General features: G+C 42.3%; 2 protein-coding genes across 4 annotated transcripts in view; both read left to right on the forward strand.

The window, feature by feature from the left end:
* ITCH (itchy E3 ubiquitin protein ligase) overlaps positions 1 to 10,212 on the forward strand; it is a 57,835-nt gene extending 47,623 nt beyond the window's left edge. For 2 of the 3 annotated variants that reach the window (XM_005533288.3, XM_014261819.2), the window contains exons 18-24: positions 181 to 314; positions 2,399 to 2,539; positions 4,231 to 4,351; positions 5,276 to 5,380; positions 5,606 to 5,702; positions 6,070 to 6,142; positions 6,801 to 10,212. In XM_005533288.3, coding sequence (XP_005533345.1) covers positions 181 to 314; positions 2,399 to 2,539; positions 4,231 to 4,351; positions 5,276 to 5,380; positions 5,606 to 5,702; positions 6,070 to 6,142; positions 6,801 to 6,900 — 771 coding nt within the window. In that variant the 3' untranslated portion in view covers positions 6,901 to 10,212. The remainder of the gene's footprint in view (positions 1 to 180; positions 315 to 2,398; positions 2,540 to 4,230; positions 4,352 to 5,275; positions 5,381 to 5,605; positions 5,703 to 6,069; positions 6,143 to 6,800) is intronic. The other variant, XM_014261818.2, reaches the window with a different exon arrangement.
* Positions 10,213 to 12,937: 2,725 nt separating this feature from the next.
* DYNLRB1 (dynein light chain roadblock-type 1) lies at positions 12,938 to 18,620 on the forward strand. The gene is made up of 4 exons (XM_005533287.3): positions 12,938 to 13,026; positions 15,500 to 15,575; positions 16,881 to 17,048; positions 18,123 to 18,620. Exons 1-4 carry the CDS (start codon positions 13,024 to 13,026, stop codon positions 18,164 to 18,166), a joined length of 291 nt encoding a protein of 96 aa, XP_005533344.1. The 5' UTR covers positions 12,938 to 13,023; the 3' UTR covers positions 18,167 to 18,620.
* Positions 18,621 to 19,739: the final 1,119 nt, after the last annotated feature.

A 19,739-nucleotide genomic window follows, 5' to 3' on the forward strand; every position in this document is an offset into this window, starting at 1 on the left:
TCAGGTGTTTTGACTACAACTCCTGTTGGTATAAGGTACTTCAGCATATTGGCAGTCATGGTACTTTGATTGGTTTAATTCTTTGGCTGTCAGATTTCATTGAGCACAGAGTGCAGAATGTTGTCATATTAAGTACTGAAGCATCCTTTGCATTATTTTGTTTGTTTTTGTGTTCTTCAGGCTTTGTTCCATGGGAAGTTCATTGACACTGGTTTCTCTCTGCCATTCTATAAACGTATCCTAAACAAGGCAGTAGGACTCAAGGATTTAGAATCAGTTGACCCAGAGTTTTACAACTCTCTCATCTGGGTAAAGTGAGTTTGACTTAATTTTGTTCTTGAAATAGCAATACAATGTTTTTGGTTTTCACTTCTGCCAGGAAGTAGGTGTAAATCTATTACTAACAACCTCACAGAAAAATATCATCTAGCAGTATGGAATTTATACTTTAGATATACAAAGAATGATTTGCTAATGCAGAGCCCTTCTGGTTCATTGAATAGTCCATGCAGCATCTTGTGTTGTTTTTGTTGGCTGTTATTAATTCTAGTTAGACATACAGATGTGACAGTCTTGAACATGATTACAAGTAAAACAGCTTGAGTAAATTTGACTAAGACTCCTCAGATAACAGATTAAAAGAAATCAGGAAAAACCCATGTAATGTTTTTCTAGTACCTGGTTTAGTTAGAAAACAAAATATTTTGTGCTACAATAACATGAAGTTAACAAATGTAGTTTATTATTTACTAACACATAATTCTTCTGTTAGTCACACTTGGAATTTGAGTTCAAGGTTGATATTGAAGATTTAATGCTTTAAAGGAGTTCTAGCTGTCCTGGTATTTTTGCCCCAAGCTTAGTGATTCCAGACCATTCCTACTTGCAGCCATCCACATCTGCATGATCAGGCACCTCTCTGTCCGTGCTCTTGTGGAGTCCTTCTCTTCCACTTCTTTGCAAATTCATCTCCACAGACTAGCAAGTAAAAAGGATGTGGAGTTTCTAGACCACAATTATTTTTGAATTATGTATTACAGATATTTTAAGAAATAATTTTTAAAACCCCTTCTGTCTAAAGCATTGTAATACTGTACTGGTTTTGTCACAGGAGGATGCCACATGTTTTAGTCGATGTGCACCATTTGTTTCAGTAACACAGATTTTTTTTTCTTCAGCTATAATAAAAAGTCTTGAAGAAAAATTAGTCTTTCTTGAGACTAGAGACAAAATATTTAATTTAAGAATCACACTAAGAATAGTTTTGAACATGCTTTGAAAACATCATAGAAGATGTGAGAATAAGATTGGGTTTTGAACTGCAAAACTAAATATAAAAGCCAGGATTTTCATCCGTTGTAGTGTTGATACTTGGAAGGTTTATCTTAAATACTGAGGAGCAGAGAAAACAGCTAATGAGATGTTTAAGAATTAAGATAGGAATTTTGTTTGGTTTTCAGAGTAGTATGTTCTGCACTCCATGGATATGCTGCTAATGTGCCTTCATTTAAATTCAAAGCAATTTCTGTAGCAATAGAAATCTTCTGGTCTGGAGTCCAGAAAAGGCTTTGCCCCTTGGAAAAAACACTTAAGGATGTTGAAAATTGGAGAAAACGCCTCAGACAGCCAAGGGCTGCAGAATCCTCTCAGTCCAGACCCAAACTTCAGTGTAGCTGAGCCTGCTTGTGTGTAGTGCTGCCAGAGGTACCCCTGAGGAAAGGACTGCACGTTTACAGGGGAGAAGAGCCATGTCTGTCAGGACAGACATAATTTTGTTCCTCACAAAAAGTCAAATTTTCTAACTTTGCAGGAAAGCATTCTTGGCACTTTTTTCAAGGGCTGTTTCTCTCATTCCCACAAGTCTGAGGATTTCACTAGGTTGACTGAGTTTGGAAGGGGACTTTCAAAAATCATCTGCCAAATCTCTGTGCACAAACTGAGCTGGAGCATGTAGCTTTCATTTTAAAAGGGATGGATGATGAAATAAAATCAGCCCTTCATCTGAGGCCTTCCCTCCTCACCGAAGGTTTCATGCAGTATCATGTATTTTGGAAAGATGATGTTCAGAAGTGCAGGTTGCATCATGGGGCTCAATAAACCATAGCCATGTTTTCAAGACTGGCATTGCTGTGTTATGGGTCAGGATAAATATCTGGATTTTGCACTTTATATTGGAGGAAAATGATCATGAAAACGTCTGCATATACAGGCAGTTCTTCACTTCACAAAAGCATAAATTAGCATAAAAACTCCAGAACTTCTTGCAAGGCCATAATTAAGGAACATCTCCTTATCTTGATTATTTACTTCCAGACCTTCTACCTTAAGGTTCTTCATGCTCATCTCTTCTACTGTGTGCAAGTTCTCAACACAGTTATTTATATTTTTTTCCTTGCAGAGAGAATGATATTGAAGAATGTGGCTTGGAAATGTTTTTTTCTGTTGATAAAGAAATACTAGGTGAAATCAAAAGCCATGATTTGAAGCCAAATGGTAGTAACATTCTGGTCACAGAAGAAAATAAAGAAGACTACATCAGGTAAGAATAAATTAAGACTTTAAAATACTCTCATTTTCTTTCTTGAGTTCTAGCAACAAAAGATTGTCTGTGTCACCTAAAGCATTGCAGAATTAATAATAGCTGATGCTGGCAACAAGTGGCAAGTGTTTGGATCTCATATATGAAAGAGGAATAATGATAGAAATAAGTTTCTAAAATGCACTTTTCCTAAAGATCATGGTTAGAAGAAAGTCCACTTTTTTTCTAGCTTTATCTCAGTTTAGCAGAATACCATGACAAGAATTGTGACTGTCATCTATTTCATGAAATGTTACATGTGTTTATTATTATAATTATATTGCCTCATAGCCTGCTGATATTCTAGCCAGCCATTTCTGGTTCATTTGGAATTTTGAGGGGTTGCTTTTTGTTGGGGGTTTTTTTGAGAATATTTTTGAATGTTTTTGTGAATATTGTTATTTTTCAAAGATACTTAGAATTGCTATTAGTTTTATCTGAACTGGTCTTGCAGTTTTAAGTGTTATGAATGATGTCATAGATTGTATTGTCATGAAGTAAGGATCATATTTGCAGCACCAAAATGTTTTAAAGCAACAGATTGAATGAAGGAGCCTAAGAGTGATTAAGGAATAAAAATGTGAACAGTGACCTGCTTGTCCTGAAATATGCCCCCCTTCTTCAGTGTGCAGCAGCACAGCAGCTCTGATTGAAGGTGTGAACTTCAAAATAAAAGCTTGGAGGAAGTGTGTGAAAAAAAAAAATCACACATTGGAGGCACAAACTAAACTGAATCACAGAGAATTTTCCTCTTTGTTACAGTGTGTTCTGTGAAGGCTTTTTCTGTGGGCAGGGGGAGGGAGTTGGGAGTGGGCTCTGTTTTCATCGCATGAGAAATCTGCAGACATTTCAGTGATTCACAAAAGAGGTGGTGTTTGCATAAGAAACATACTAGCATTTGGCAGGAGGGAGGGTCTCTAGAAAATCATTCTTCTCTAGTTCCTAGGAACCCAGGGAGAGCTCAGATTCCAGTTTCATTCAGATTCTTTTGTCTTACTGCAACTCCCGCTTTAAGTCCCTCAAGTTTCTAGGACTGAAATGAGAAATAGCCACTTCTCCTTTAGACTCCAGTGTCCTGACAGGTTAGGCTTGAATTCAGCATAATATCTGCTTCTCCCTGGGTTCAGGTTCTCCATGTCTCCTGCCTGCTTTTCACCCTTTTATTAATGGAGAGTGGAGTTTCTGCCACAGAGCAAAGTTTCATGATTAACAGAAACAAATATGGAACTTTCCTTACACTCCTTGGTAAGCTGACAGTCCTGCTGCTCTTCACCAGTACAACTTGACTAGTTTTTTACCTTGGCATGGATAACAACTGAGCTTTCTGGGGAGAATATCAGACAAAATTGTCAAATACCTCGGGACTGCTGTGCTCTCGTTAATGTAATCAGTGAAGAGATGCTGCCTCCTCTTTGAGTCCAAACTACTTCTGTAGCAGAACGGTTGAACACTTAGGGTAATTTAGAGAAAAAGTGAAATCATTTGCACAGAGTAAAGGCTGCTGATAAAATTATACAGTGCTCTATCCCCAGAACTTTCCAGATTTTCCATGTTTTTTTAACTTTGCTTACAGTTCATCTCAAAATAGGCAAAGATGTAGACTTTGGTTAGAATGGGCCATTTAAATGATCTTGGTGTGTCTTCTTTTCCAGGCTAGTAGCAGAATGGAGACTGTCCCGAGGTGTTGAGGAGCAGACACAGGCTTTCTTTGAAGGCTTCAATGAAATTCTGCCACAACAGTATTTGCAGTATTTTGATGCTAAGGAACTGGAGGTAAAGGATTGCTTGGCTATTGCTGGATCCAGGTCATTACACATAAAATAAACTCCAGTTAGTACATCTGAAGAGCAGAACTTACTGAGGCTGACAACTCTTTCCTAGGGAATATGGGGGAAACTTCATGGAACAGTATTAGATTAATGTGTTTTCCTTAACTTTCCTCTTTGCAGACAACTTAGATGTTTCTGAACACCAAGATTCTGTCAGCAGAAATTTCTTATTTTGTTTTTGTGATTCTTTGATTTGCCTGTGTTCAAAACATGAGAAACTTGACAGAATGAGAGATAAAACGAGATATGTAGTGGATGGTTGCATATAAATTGGGCCAAGTTGTTGGTTTGGGTTTGATCTCTCAAAATTACACTTTCTGAAGCATCTGTTCAGTTCGAAAAGTAAAACCATCAAAACAAAACATCCCATCCCTAGTGAGGAATTGTATGGCTGGGCAAAGATAAACTGGCTTGAATGTCTACATAAAACCCCAGAATGGTCTGGGTTGGGATCTTAAATAACCTGCCATGTGCAGAGACACCTTCCACTGTCCCCGGCTGCTCCAATCCTTGTCCAGCCTGGCCTGTGACACTTCCAGGGATCCAGGGGCAGCCACAGTTTCTCTGGGCACCCTGTGCCAGGGCCTGCCCACCCTCACAGGGAAGAATTTATTCCTAAAATTGCAAGCTCCATTTTTCACAACAGAGATGCTCTCTAATTTGTGGCTTCTCCAAATACCCTTCATGAACCATCACCAGTATTTGTTTATAGAAGGTTTGGATGAAGTTTAAAATTAAAACCAAGTGTACTGTTATTGCAGATGCTGCTAAGTGGGGGTCCAGTTGTTCTCTTTTTCTGTGTGTGAGGTCACAGAAGGAAAGTGGAAATTTGTACTCCTCTGCTTATTTCCCTTCTTCTGCCCCGAAGGTACTTCTCTGTGGAATGCAAGAAATCGACCTGAATGACTGGCAGAGACACACCATCTACAGGCACTACACCAGGACCAGCAGGCAGATTGTGTGGTTCTGGCAGGTTTGCAGATTTTGCTTTATTCTCAGACCAGCAGAAGTTACAGAATACAGCTCACTGAACCACGGTCAGGACATTGAGCACACCTGCAGAGTGCAGATAGAAACTGCTACTGCTAACCCAGCTGTTCCCAAAAACCACATTACTGTTCATCTGTGAACGGTGATGATGTGAAAATCTGAAGATTGAATCTATCCCTAAATGTTTATTTCAATTACTGTTTTTCAGTTTGTGAAAGAAATAGATAATGAGAAGAGGATGAGACTCTTGCAGTTTGTGACTGGAACATGCAGATTGCCAGTAGGAGGATTTGCTGACCTCATGGGTATGTATTAATAACCCTTCTAATGCAGGAGATACTTCTAAAAAGAACCAATTTATATATTTATGGCATTTTTAATGTATTTTATGTTAAATGCTGTTTTGTAAGCCATGCATGTACTTGAGCTATGATGGAAAAAGATGGAAGGAATGTTTACATCTATTTATTGCGCTTTAAAATCACTTCAAATTGATGCATTTCTCCACATGCATACTTTGATCCAGGCAGAGCTGTATAGTGAGACAAATGTCCCTTCTCTGTGCAAATGATGGTAATCCTGTCTTTATTTAAGCCTTGCATGCTTCAGATGTGTGTTACAGTGATACAAAGGTAGCTGGACCTATGCCTTGTCTATTGGAATTTGTTACAGGGAGCAATGGACCCCAAAAATTCTGTATTGAAAAAGTTGGAAAGGAAAACTGGTTACCCAGAAGTCATACCTGGTGAGTGCATAACAAATCAGAATATTGCTCTGGTTTTGGTGACTACAGTCTGCTTTGACAGTTTAGTAAATGGGTAATATGCTGAAATGGTTGAGACTCTGTGAAAGCAAACACAAATTACACCAGTCAGCTATGTTGTTGAGTGACAGCTGAACTTGTGAAAAGCTCTTGTGGCATGGAATAGATTCCATTGTGAATTCCATGCATTTGTGTAATATATTACTGAACAATTAAAGTAATTAACAGTACTGTCTAACAAGGTTGGGACTATCCTTTGTTATCACTGCACTCCTTAGTAAAATAGCCACATTCACACACTTTCAGAGAAAAGGTCACTTCTACTCTTTCCTTCAGGTGTTAATGGTAGGCAAAACCACAGAAATTGAAAATTTCATATCTGAATGATGACTCTAATTAACCACCTAGAGGTTGGTTTTCCTCCAACTAGGAGTTAATGAAAACTATCACTGTGTGAACACTTGAATCCTAACCTCTGCCCTCAGAAATATATACATTTATATCAATAGTCAGCTTTTCCTGGGGTATAAATCCCAATATCCATCTCCACAGCAAAAATTTCAATCACCCATATTAATAATGGTTTTTTTTGTTCCTATTGGATTCTTCATCAGTACTTAGGTTTTTTTTTATTTTTCAGTTTCAATCGCTTAGACCTTCCACCATATAAGAATTATGAACAGCTGAAGGAAAAGCTGTTATTTGCAATTGAAGAAACAGAAGGATTTGGACAAGAGTAGCTGAAATTTGCACCCCGAAGAATGTGAACCCAACACGATGTATGTGCTTCACTTCTTCTGCTTGTTGCACACTTCATTGTAAAGTAGACATGACTTGGATTATTTAACAGTACTAATGTGTAAATAAATGGATGTTATCCTGAGGTTATTCACATTAACTCTGGATTTCTACTGAGCACTTTCAGAAATCAAATGCGCAATCAGATGTGGCTACAAGTGACTAATGACCGATGTAGAGATTTTATACAGCTATGGGCTCTGCTTTGTTTTACCATTCATTAATTAGAATGTGTCCTTAATGACTGACAGATTTTTAACAATAGTTTTGTCTTTCCTTTTTAGTAGCATTTTTGCTACTGATGCACTGGGAAGTTCATTGGTAGCTGCAATGCTGCAGCAGCATCCTCAGCCTCTTAACAGCAGTGTCAGAGCCAGTCTGGATCCACCTCCGTGCCATGAGCAGCTCCATTCCTTAAGCTCCTTTTTCTAACTCAAGTGTGGCCAGACTGTTTTTCCTTGCCTGGAGTCTGCTCACGTGCCAGCTGGACTGAAGCTGCTGTTTAAGGGGATGTCAAACTGTGGCACAAATCCAGGGCATAGCTTCGCATTGGTTTATCCCAATCCTGCTCCTGTCAGCATAAGAGACACCTGCCCAAAGTTGTTGGAACACTGCTCTATGCCCTCTGAAGAGTTCTGAGCTTTTGCTGTGTAACACATTTTAACTTTGAAATCAATATTAACACTGTGGTACTTCACTTGTTTTGCAAAAGACAAGCCCAGCTGGGTTTGCACTGACTCCATTGAGGTTCCTGTTTGCAGGCTGTTTGTCAGCAGTGTTAATGGACATTACCCTCAGTGTTTTTCCTACATGTTGCAGTCAGTTTGCTCCGAAGAGTTTGTTTGGCTCTCAGGAAGACACACAAAACAACTGGATTCAGAAAATGATCCTACTCATCATTTCTGCGGATGAACTGATGTGTGAGACTGGCTGAGGCCAAGAGGATTAGAAAGTTCAGACACGGATTACAGGTTTTTTGAGAAGCTGAAGCATCAGTAAATAGTTCTGTAAAGTTTGAAAGTAAAGTTTTTTGGGGAGGTTTCTAAGCTAATTCACCCTAAGCTGCTTACAGCTAGTAACTTTTGTAGCGAGTTCCTGTTGAATTAACATCTTTTATTTCCTTTTAGAATCTGTTAATTCTTTTCCGGTTTACAATAACATTTTGCATTTTACTGCTCCTTTAGACTGAATGCACTTTTTGGGTCTGGTCAGGCCTTTCCCTTCCCCTGAAGGGAGGAAGTCAGACACCAGTGAAATGAGCTGTAGCCACAGAGAGAGAGGTGACACTTGAAATAACATGTAGCACAAAATAAAGCGAACCTGCAGCTCAAAGCACTGGGGCAGGAGCTGCATTTAAGACTCTTTTCAGATAGCAGAGCTGAAACAGGATAGTGGGAAAATGTAAAACTGAACGTTCGGTCTGGAAAAATATTTCTTTCCTGCTGTCTCATCCATCCCAAACTGCAAGAGGGAAAAACTGATTCAGGCCTGAGAACCAAGACACTACAGGTTTTAACTGACTTCAAAAGTGTGTCAGGGCTCATTGATAAATACTTCAGGAAGGCAGGTGGGTGGGACTTGTAAGGCTTAATTGAAGGAAGGCCTGGGAAGAGGTGCTGATGATACAAAAATGCCCCTTGTTTAAAGTTTCATCGATGGTGAGAATTTACCTTCAGGTGTGACTGGGAGGAGACTTGCCAACTTCCACAGCATATGGATCTATCACAGTATACAGCTCGTGAAGAAAAAAAAAAGCCTTATATATATTTTCTGTTAATATTAATTCTTACAATGAAATGTAGTTATCTAACATATTTACGAGAGATTAAATTAAGCAAGATAATGCAAGGTTAAGCTATGAAAAATAGTCTATGTTCTGCATATTGCTTTACGATTCTTGTAGGGAACCTAGAACTGTTGTTCATGTATAAATATCACCCAAAAGGCTGTCAGCCCTATATTTTTAAAATAAAGAATAGTTATAATTGAAATAGCCTTAGCCCTAGTTCTATAGGGTTTGGCTGTTGAATATTTTTATGGTTGAAATGTTTAGTTCAGAAAAAACATACTTGCTTGTATATATTTTTGATGTCCAGGATTCCACTTATTCCATTGTTTCTTTAATTTAAATGGCATGTTTATATGTCTTTTCTGCTGTACCAGAATGGGAGAAAGGGGGCTGGATATCCCATGCACCAGATATGATTTAAAAATATTGCAAAAAAAAGAATTCATTGGGGGGGGGAAATAATCAGTGAAACATTGGATTTGGCCAAATATAAAAAGTTTAAAGCAACTTTACAGTGTTACATTGACAATATTTCTGAAGACACAAGTTCAGATTCCTTAGGCATTTGACTTGTGAATACTAACAAATCTGTTAAATTTTTACAGCATGTTGTGTAGAAGTTAAAAGGAATGACACAAGCCACTGGTGCACTTTTCAGTTCTTTCTGGGGATCTGGTGAAGCAATACAGGGATGAGCCCAGAGCAGCTGCTATCCCAGATAACAGGTTTTTGTGGATTTGATTTACAAGTGAGATTTTCAGTGGAGGTTGATGAATTTGTCTCCCACTGCTTCAACTGTTTCAGCAACCTGAGCTGCATAAATTCATAGTATGTCACAAATGTACATTCATATGCAACTGTCCCTTGATCCTACTTACCAAGTATTAAAAGAAATTTTATTTAGAATTTTCTCTCATGAGAATGACATGAGAAAATTAAATACTGAGAATTAACAAAGCCTTATTGTTACAAGTAGCTCAGGAACTGTTCATTTACTAATGACATGCACAGTAAATACATCATGTCTTTATCTGATCTAGTATGGAAGTTTGGGGTTTTTTAAATCCAGTTGCTTGTGTTTAAAAAAAACAACCTTTTTTTATTATTCTGAGAAAAATAAAAAATTATTTGGGGGTGTTAGGAGTTTTTTGTGGTTTTGTTGGTTTTGATTTTGTTGTTAAATTTTTTTTTTTATTACATGCTGCACTGGATTTTTAATCTCAACTCTGTTATGTTGGTATCTCCAGCCCCTTTTTTGTGGTGTCTTTTAATTTTCTCCAAGAATCACTGTTTGTGTATATGTGCTCTAGTGAACTCGTGTAGAAACTGGGATCAGCAGCACTGGATTGTAAAATATTGTACTGAAATTCATTGTCGATATTTCCTTGCATTGTAATTTCAAATACTCAGGTAACTGTAACAGTATCTCAGTAAGTCAAATACTTTTATAAAACTACTTAAAGAGCTGGTGGTCTGGTCTTTATTCCTTATGTGTGAGAATATCCAGGTGGAAATTGTCTGTGTGCTCCTGGGGGTGAGGGTCAGGTTGCCTGGACTTGTCCTTCCTGTAGGATTCTTTAGGAATAGTTCTTTCCCAAAGCCTTGTCTACCCTTGTTGGTTGCATTGGATGTTGAGTGGGAGATTTTGGACACAATTTGTAGATTTTTAGTGCCTGTGGATGCTACCCTGAGGAGCCAGTGAGGGCTGAGAGGCTGCTGAGGCCTGAGGAAGAGGGGCTGGAGGGAGGTTCTGCAGGAGCCACTGCTGTAACATCTCATTGCAGCACTGTTGCAGGGATCCTAGCAATGAGGAATGACACTGCAAGTGGTTTGGATTGACAGAGGAGGGGAAAAAACTCCAGTGAGACCAACCAGCCTTGTAGTGTCCCTGATCTGCCTTGAAGGAGGAGGTGGCATTTAGAGTCTTCCTGTCATCAGAACCTCTCCTGGTGGCCACAAGCTCTCCCAGATAACTGAGATGGGCTTTGCAGTGAGGTTCTCGTCCCTTCAGTGCTCACAGGACTGTCCCCTGTCACATCTCAGGTCATAGGTTGGACTTGATGATCACAAAGGTCTCTTTAAACCTAATTAATTTTGTGATTGTGTCTCAGGGACCCGATTCTGTCCAGTTTGTTCAAATGGTCCCTAAAGTGGTCATCCTTCCTGAAGGTACAGACCTTCCCACTGGGTTCTCCCTCTGCTGACTTTCCCAGGTGTTCCTGCAGGCTTGGTTAACACAATTTTGTCAGGGGCAGCAAATCCCAAGGATAATTTTTCTGTGCCAGACAAATACATGCAATAACTTTCTCTGCAGCAGGGAAGCTGGTGTGGAGTCATTTCCTCCGAGCTTTCAATGGAACAACTTCAAAGCATCGTAGTAAGTTGTGTAAACCCAAAATTTGACACTGCTTTGGGCAGCTTTATGTGAGTACAGCTACAAGGGTATTTCACATACATCTGAAGTTTATTTTAAAAAGGCAAAAATTAATCACAGTGCAATGTATGATAAAGTTGTTTTTTTATGTTTGCTTTGATGATGAGGGTGCTAATGTCAGCACCAGCCCTGGGGTGGGAGTGTTGAAGGTTCTGTTCATTGTTCATGGTTGTTTAAACAAATGTGTTTGGTTTAGGTGTCTGATGGCAGCTGCGTATTGCATATTATTGCCCAAATCATCCACCACATCCTTATTATTGCCCAAATCTTACCATCACACAGACTAGAAGTTAAATCAATCCATGGCAAAATGACTTCTTATAGCCAAGCTGTAAAACTTGCTGCTGGACTGGTAAGAGAGATTAGAATTTTAGGTTGCAGAGTTGTAAATAGCCACTAGAAGAGGAAATAGCCATGTCTTTTGGACCCTAAAGAAGGATTTTTTTCCTGATCTCTGGCAATGCCTGATCCCATGTCCATTCTCAGCATAACAGAAATCTTGCTTTCTCTAAGGAGAGTCTTGGTAGATTGAAGAGGCCAGTGAGCTTACCTGCTGTGTCAAATCCCAGCTTTCAGAGAGGGGGAAAAATTATCTAAAAATACTTTGTGAGGACGTGTTTTACATTTCACCCAATACCAGCTCTCTGTGACTGCTGTGGGAGCTCAGTGGGAGCCCAGTGTCTGTTTGCTGATTCTGGGGTCATGGTCCCAAAAGAAGGAGCATTCAAACTAATAGGGAGTAGGTTTAGATTGGATGTTGGGAAGAAAATCTTCCCTGTAAGGGTTGTGAGGCCCTGGCACAGGATGCCCAGAGAAGTTGAGGCTGCTCCATCCCTCAAAGTGTCTAAGGCCAGGTTGGACGGGGCTTGGAGCAGCCTGGGCTAGTGCAAGGTGTCCCTGCCTATGGCAGGGGGTGGAATGAGATGGGCTTTAAAGGTCCCTTCCCACCCAAACCACTTTGGGACTCTCACTTCTAGCAGAGCCTGAGGTCCGGGGGAAAGTCCCAACTGCTGCTATTGTGTGTAGAACAGAGCAGGGGTTATGCAGGATGTAGTTCTTTAGTGTGTCATTTTGTTTTCCCATCAGACGGTGGGTCAACCCCCACCTCTGGCATCCTTCCCTCAAGGGGAGCCGAGAGCTCTTCCTTTCTCACTGGCAGGGGTAGCACACACCTTTGCCCTCAGGACGCGGATCCCCAGTGCTGTGGCAGGGAGTCCTCAGGGCTTTGGGGTGCACCATGCCTTGGAGTGCCTCTGCCCCTGTCCCGGGGGGCTCCGGCAGCAGCTGAGGGGACGCGGCCATTTGCGGGGAAAAAGAACTCCCCACACCCATTATCATGGAATTACAGAATGGTTTGGGTGGGAAGGGACCTTTAAAGTTCATATCGTTCCACCCCCTGCCATGGGCAGGGACACCTTCCAGTAGCCCAGGTTGCTCCAGGCTCCGTCCAACCAGGCCTTGGACGCTTCGAGGGATGGAGCAGCCTCAACTTCCCTGGGCAACCTGTGCCAGGACCTCCCCACCCTCACAGGGAAGGATTCCTTCCTAATCTCTAAACCTCCTCTCTTTCAATGTGAACCAATCCCCCCTTGTCCTGTCAGTCCAGGTTCTTGCAAACAGACTCGTCCCACCTTTCCGGTAAGTCCCTTTCAGGTGCTGGAAGGCAGGGCCTTCACGCTGACGTCCCTACAGCGGGATCAGCGTCCCGCTTGGGGAAGATTCGTGCGGGTTCCGAGGGATTTGAGGGCTCGGGGCGGTGTCTCCGGAGCGGTCCCGCCCCACGCTCCAAACGCTTCCGGGGCAGCGCCGGGGCCGAGACGGGGCGGAGGAGGCGGCTCGATCATGGTGGGTGAGGCCGGTCCGGAGGCCGGGCGGGGCCCCTGTGCCGTCCTCGGGGGTCTCTGTGCCTCCACGGCCCTGCGGCCGGCGCCGAGCGGGGCGGTCCCGGTCCCGGCTCCCCTCAGGCACAGGCGCTGGCCCGCGGGCGGGGCCCGGGTAAAGGCGAGACTCCGCCGCGGGGGCTGAATGCTCCAGGCCCGGTTCGGTTCGTGTTGGGTTGTGTGTCGGGTTCTGTGTCAAGCCCCCGGGCGGGGTCCTGTTTGTGTGGGGCGGGCCCGGAGCTCCGGGCCGGGAGAGCTGCGGGTCCCGGCGCTGCTTCCGAGGGGCTTCACTGGCTCTGGCCGGCCCTGAGTCACTGCGGGGAGAGGCCGAACCTTCCCCCGATCCAGCCCAGCCCTGTGCCGGGGAAACGCTCACAGCGAAACCTGCATTTCCTGCGGCTGCCGGGGCACATCCCTGAAGCTGGAAGCAGTCAGGAAAAAGAGACTGGGTTTGGATGTCTAATAGCCGGGGCTGTATCCGTTCTGTTGTGATTGTATTGGAGGTTTCTCCCTGCTCAGATGTGTTGCCGGCTATTGCATGTTGATGAAACTGGGGATCAAAAAGTATGTCAAAATTTGTAAAAAAATAATTGCTAACTGAAGTTGCAGAGGGAAAATTGAAATTATATAATAAGATGTGGTTTTTAGGCAAACCTAGGAGTTCAGGTATTCCAGATGAAAACAGGAAGATAAAGGCTGCTGTTGTACATATAGCAAAGGGTATGTAGCAGCAAAATGGTGTTGAGGGAGTGTTCATTTTCCTTTTCTAGAGTGCATCTCCTTCTCCATGTGATATCTCTTGTAGTCATTCAGCCCTTCATTAAAATGTTGTGTGTCTGTGTGTGTTTCATGAGTTAAACATGTAATTTTTTTCTCAGTGCTGTTTTTGTTGGTCTGGTGAGCTGCACTGACTTGTGGAGGTGCTAGACAAGCTCCAAAATGGGAATAGGAGGAGCAGGACCTTCGCACATCAGCAGCAGTGAACTGTCAGAGCAGATCACCCACCTGAGAGTTAGATCAGCTGAAGGTGCTAGAGGAAATTAAAAACTGGCATCCTTCTTTATGGATGCTGCTTTGCATCTGAAAAGGTTTATTAAGGTTTATTAAGGTCCTGTGAGGGGAAAGTATTTAATCAGGACTTAAATCGTGCTAGTAAGAAAGCAGAAAATGAGATCTTAATAGATTTAACATTTTGCCCTTGTCTTTTCTCAGCATTTGTACACCCTTTAGTATGTCCTTTGTTTAATCTCCCTTGTCTTCCATTTGAGAATAGTCCGGCATTCAGAAATAATCGAGAATTTTGTTGAAAATACTTGAATTTTTCTGTGCTGGATCGCAAGACCAGCTCGGGGGGATCCCATCTCTTATGAGCTACAGGTTGTGTTACCAAGAGCATCCTGAGGAAAGTGCTGGTGGTGCTGGGGTTGGTGTTGGTTTTTTTGTGTTGTGCTGTGCTGGGTTGTGTTTGTTGTTGGACAAGGTTTCTTCCCAGGGAACAGGGCATGTGACAACTTTGTGTCCATTTGCTGTGGGAGGAAGTGGAGAGGGTTGTTCAGGGTGCCCGGGGAACACAGCCTTGGCCAAATGCCCCTTGTAGGTCTCACCTGTCATGGTTTGAGTGATTCCTGTCTCCCTAAACCATTTCTGGGGGACTCTGCCATGCAGAATCTGAAAGACGTTGCTTGTTTCTGTTTCCTTTAATGGGAATGAAAAGTGCCAGCTTTGGAAATCAGCTTAGGTGCAAGATTTTCCCACCCTACTGCAGATGCCATAGTTACATTTTAATGAGTGTCTTGTAGCAGGAAAGTTGTGCAGAAGGTACTGAAACCTCCTTTGATGGTTTTCATAGAGCAGATAAAGGACTCTTGCCTTGGCCTGCGTTTGCATTTTTTCTTTTTTAAGTTGTGAATTATTGGCAGTGGTTACAGCCTCACAGACATCCCAGCACAAATCAGAATTAGAAACAAAGAGTGTTCATTCATTGTTTTCCCCCTTACTTCTCTTATTTGTAATTGCTTTTGGCATTCATTTAATAAAAGGGAAGGTCATCTTGCACCCACAATGTATCTTTTTCCTACTTTTTTCATAAAATCCATGTCCATTTTCAAAGATGATTTTTGTTTGACACCTAAATTGTAGCAGTCTGATTGCAGCTTCCAGCTGCAAGCCTTCAGCAGGAGGCTTGAGGAGGAGGAGAGAGGGGAGTTCCAGGATGATAATCACAAATGAGTAAAGAAGAAAGGCAGGTGGAAAATAACTGGAAAGGTCATGCAGAAAAGGTGGCACCAAAGTACAGACACTTGGCTGTATAAACCAGTGTAGACAGTGGCTGTTTAATCATCCCTGTGCAGCTTTGTTTTCAGCCACATTATCCCAAAGCTTTTGTGGGAGGCAAAGAGCAGCTGTAACCCTGTATTGATTTGTGCTTTGTCTTGCAGGCTGAGGTGGAGGAAACACTGAAGCGAATCCAGAGCCAGAAGGGAGTGCAGGGAATCATCGTGGTGAATGCGGAAGGTGCTGTGTCAGCCTCACTTTTCCGACTTATCACTTACTCCAACCACCCACTTTGAGGGCTGCTGCTTATACCACTTGCACTTAGCTTAGAGTCCAGCTTTGGGAAAGGTTTTCCTGCAGCCCAAGGAGACAGACAGTAGTCAGGCTACAAGAGAAAATTTGGTTTCCAATTTCTGCAAGCTCACTTTTTTATTTTAGGAAATAAATTTAGATAATTTGCATAAGCTCCGAAATATTTTGAGTTATTGCAGTGTTTGAAACTGAGACTTATCAAAACTTTAATCAGTAGCCCTGAGGCTCTTACAAGATGTAAAACTTGCTGCTGGGCCTGTCCAGAGCACTGCTGGCCTGGCAGACTCCAGTTCTTTAGCACTGTCTGGTGCTTGTAATCTCGTGGAATTCATCAGCAAGTTGTCACTTTTTGGAGTCTCTGAAGAGTTCAACAGAGCAACTTCTTCAGAGCATTCTGAATACACTGTGAGCAGTCCAAAAATTGAATATTTCCTAGAAATAATCCTTAGAAAAGATGACAGTAGCTACATGTGAATAAACTGAGGATCAGATCATGCAGCTTGGCTCCTGCTCACTGCTTTTCTGTGATGGTTGAGTGGGTTGTGCTCTCTGTGCTGTAGCTGCAGTTACTGGAACACACACCTGGTTTTGCCCTGCAAAATTTGCTACTTGGCTGTTGTGTTCTGACCCAGGAGCTGGGGTTTCATTTGCTTTTGGTGGGAAAACACATCTAATGGGTGGCTGAAGTGTAAGGGAGGGAAAGCTCTGGCTGAAGAGTGTGTCTGCCCTCCAGGCTGGTTATCACTGAACCAAGGACCTCCCCAGACTGCACCACCTCTTAGGGCTGAATGTTGGAGCTTCAGCCTTGGAGCTGTGTGATGCAGCAGCTGATGTCCTCCATAATCACTGATCCCAGCCTGGCCTAGCTCAGTATTATTTAACTGGTGTTGGGGAGACTTTCTATAGTAAAAAAGATGTCCCCAGTCAGGAGAATAACCTGCAACACTGATATTTCCTCTCTCCTCTACAGATAATGATTTTTATTTCTATTTCTAATTCTCAAAATGCAAGAGTAAAGCACTGATGCTACTAGAGGCAAACAGTTCTCACCTACACCTGTGGTCCCACATCTCAGCTTTTTCATATCTTGTTTTTCTTCATGTTTTCCTCTTGCCTTCAAAGAGAACACTCCTAACCCCTGGTGCAGTGACAACTGAGATTGGGCCTGGTGATGCCCAGAGTGGGGGTGGTTCTGGATGTTTGTCACTGAGCCTTGCTGTCCATCTCCTGCAGGTATTCCCATCAAGAGCACCATAGACAACACCACCACCATTCAGTACGCCGGCCTCATGCACAGCTTCATCATGAAGGCCAGGAGCACCGTGCGGGACATCGATCCCCAGAACGACCTCACATTCCTGCGGATCCGCTCCAAGAAAAACGAAATCATGGTTGCTCCAGGTAGGAGAGAGCAGGGCAAAAGCAGGAATCTGGGAATCCAGCAGGATTGTTTTCTCTTGAGACTGACACTGTCAGCCTGGAAGGAGTCTGCCTGCTGCTTGTGTTCATATTGGATAATCCCTTCTTTCCAAGAAGCTCTTCTGCTTTCTGGAGAGTTGAAAGCTTTATCATTCATCACTTATCAGACCTAAGTTTCCTTTGTCATGTTTGAATGTGGCAATTCCCTTCCCTCATTTTGTGTAGATCAAAGTAGAAGGTATTAGATAATGCTTGAGAGAGTGCTGCACCCTCTCATGTTTTGTTTTTCAGTATAAAACCGTAGGTTTGGGAAGAATAAATTTCTGGGAGCAATTTCCATTCAGAACTGTGGACTGAGTGATAAAACAAGACAGTCCTGACCTTCCAGTTCTGGGAAAAGTATTATAGCACACTGTAGATGTAATCATGAGTCATGGTATTATACAGCAACAGCAGCAACCTTCTTTTCAGGAAACATCCTCAGCATTTTGTTTGATTCCAGACTGGGAAGCAGCGAGATGAGTGCAGGTCCCTCATGTGGCAGGAATTCAGCCTTGTCCCTGTGTGCTCCCTGCTGGGATGGGGCTGGTGGAGAGGCCAAGCACAGGATGGCACTTCCCCTAGGCAGGCTTGGGTCAGGGCAGATTTTAACACAGGCTCTGGTTCATGCTGAGGCAGCCTCGGATTTCCACAGGAAGGATGGGAAGAGGAATAAGCATTGCTCCAGAAAAATCTGCTGTGGCCCCAGTGTGCGTGTGAGAGAAGGGCAGTGGTTACCTTGTACCAGTTACTGTAGTTTCCTGGCAGAAACTAACTATGGGTTAAATTCAGCTGCCCTGGGAACATGCAGTTTCTAAAGCTGAGAGTTTTTTGCAGTAAAACCCATAAAATAAATGATCTGACATTTGGAGCCTATTTTGCTCATTGAGAATGAATGTCAGGGCTCTGGAGTTTCCACAGCACACCAGAGAGATGTGAAAAAAGTTGGGATTTACTGTTTCTGTGAACAAATACCAGCAATAAAAGAATAATTTTCTTTTTTCTTTTTCTCTCCAGATAAAGACTATTTCCTGATTGTCATCCAGAATCCAACTGAATGATTACACTGACTCAGTCTGGTTTTTTCCCTTTGCCTGTTTTATTTTCCCTGTTTTATTTTCTATTTAATGGTAAAGAATAGAGCATTAGTGTTAACTGTGCTGTGACTCTTCAGTAAGGTTTGGGAAAATGAAAGCAGGTGGTTTTGTTGTCTACAAACAGAAAAAAATGGCGCTTTTTGTATCACAAGTCATTTTGAGGGGGAGCTAGTGAGTTGAAATTCGGCAGTAAAAAATGCAACAGATTCTTTTAATAGCTAATATAATAAATTTCAAATGATAACCAAAAAAGACTATTCTTTGTATGCTTCTATGCTTCTTTCATCACTGAGCTCTGCTTTTACACTCTTAGTTTTGAATGGCTGTAAATATGACTGCCTGTCCTCTAGTTCTGTCTTACTCTGTTGATTTTACTTCAGAAAAGTCTGACCATAAGAAATTAAAGTGTCACCAGTAACTGGTTTTGTCTTACGTGTTTTTCTTCTGAAGATTTTAAGTTTTCTCATGATTGATTGAATTTTTCTTCAAGAAACAGAACCTTCCTAGGACTGTTTCTGTTTGTCTGTTGCTTTCTCTGAACAAGGATTTGGCCCAAGGGCATGTGCAGCGTACTCACAATTGGCTCTTGTGTTGCAGCGTTTTCCTTCCACTTTCTTTTTGTTCCAGATGGAATTTTCATGGCTAAGGAAGGCAATTGAGGCTGTCCATGGGAGATCTCATACTATCAAAGCTCTATAGCAAATTTGATCTGCTGTTTTCCTTTAGCATTTTTTTATTGATGCCATTAAGCACAAGAAAAAACCCCACATGGTTACTCCAAAATGCTCAGTGGGTTATTTTGGTGGAGATTTTCTTCAGGAAAAAAAAAAAAATAAAGCAGGGCTGGGGGGTGCTCCAGAAAGTGCAGCTGTGGAGATTTTGGTAAAAAATGTTGTTGACTTGACATTTGTGGCTTTCAGAGCCCAGCAAAGGGTGGATGTGTGGGGGACTCAAATAGCCACGGTAACCTACATGTTCAGGGTTTTCTCTGTGCATTTTCAGACCTGGGCATTACTTTTTGGACTGTGTCTAATGTAGGTGGTGCCATGACTCTGAAGGTCAGAAATGCCTGTTGGGGTCTGTAGCCCTGTAAGCATCAGTGCTTTGGGTGTCCCTGCTGCCCCCTCGACTCAGTGTTGGTTGTTGCTATTCATGAGCTGTGGCTCCCTTTACACTAGGTCTGGTTTAAGTCATTCCATCAAAACAGGGAATAGGGTCTGGAATTCTGCTTGGCCTTTGGAGCAGCTCCTGATACACAGCAGTTTACATAATGCCTGATCTGCAATAATTGAATGCTGCCTCCCAAAGAAATGACCTCCAGCAAACTGAAGCCTGGGTAATAACTGAACAGTGAAGCAAGGCAGAAGAAAAATGTGACCTCAGTCATCTCTCTCTGCTGTTTGTAACCCTGAGAAATATTTCCTTGGAGGTGGTGACCTGCTTATGGATTTTGGTTTTCCCAATTAGGTGGCAGTGCTACTTCTCTGAACAGTGAAAGATCTGCAGTGTCCTGCATTCTTTTGGACAGTTCCTTAAG

Source organism: Pseudopodoces humilis, chromosome 19 (genome assembly GCF_049639895.1).
Source record: "Pseudopodoces humilis isolate 2021_Gansu_Grassland_sample_001 chromosome 19, ASM4963989v1, whole genome shotgun sequence".
Lineage (NCBI taxonomy): Eukaryota > Metazoa > Chordata > Aves > Passeriformes > Paridae > Pseudopodoces > Pseudopodoces humilis.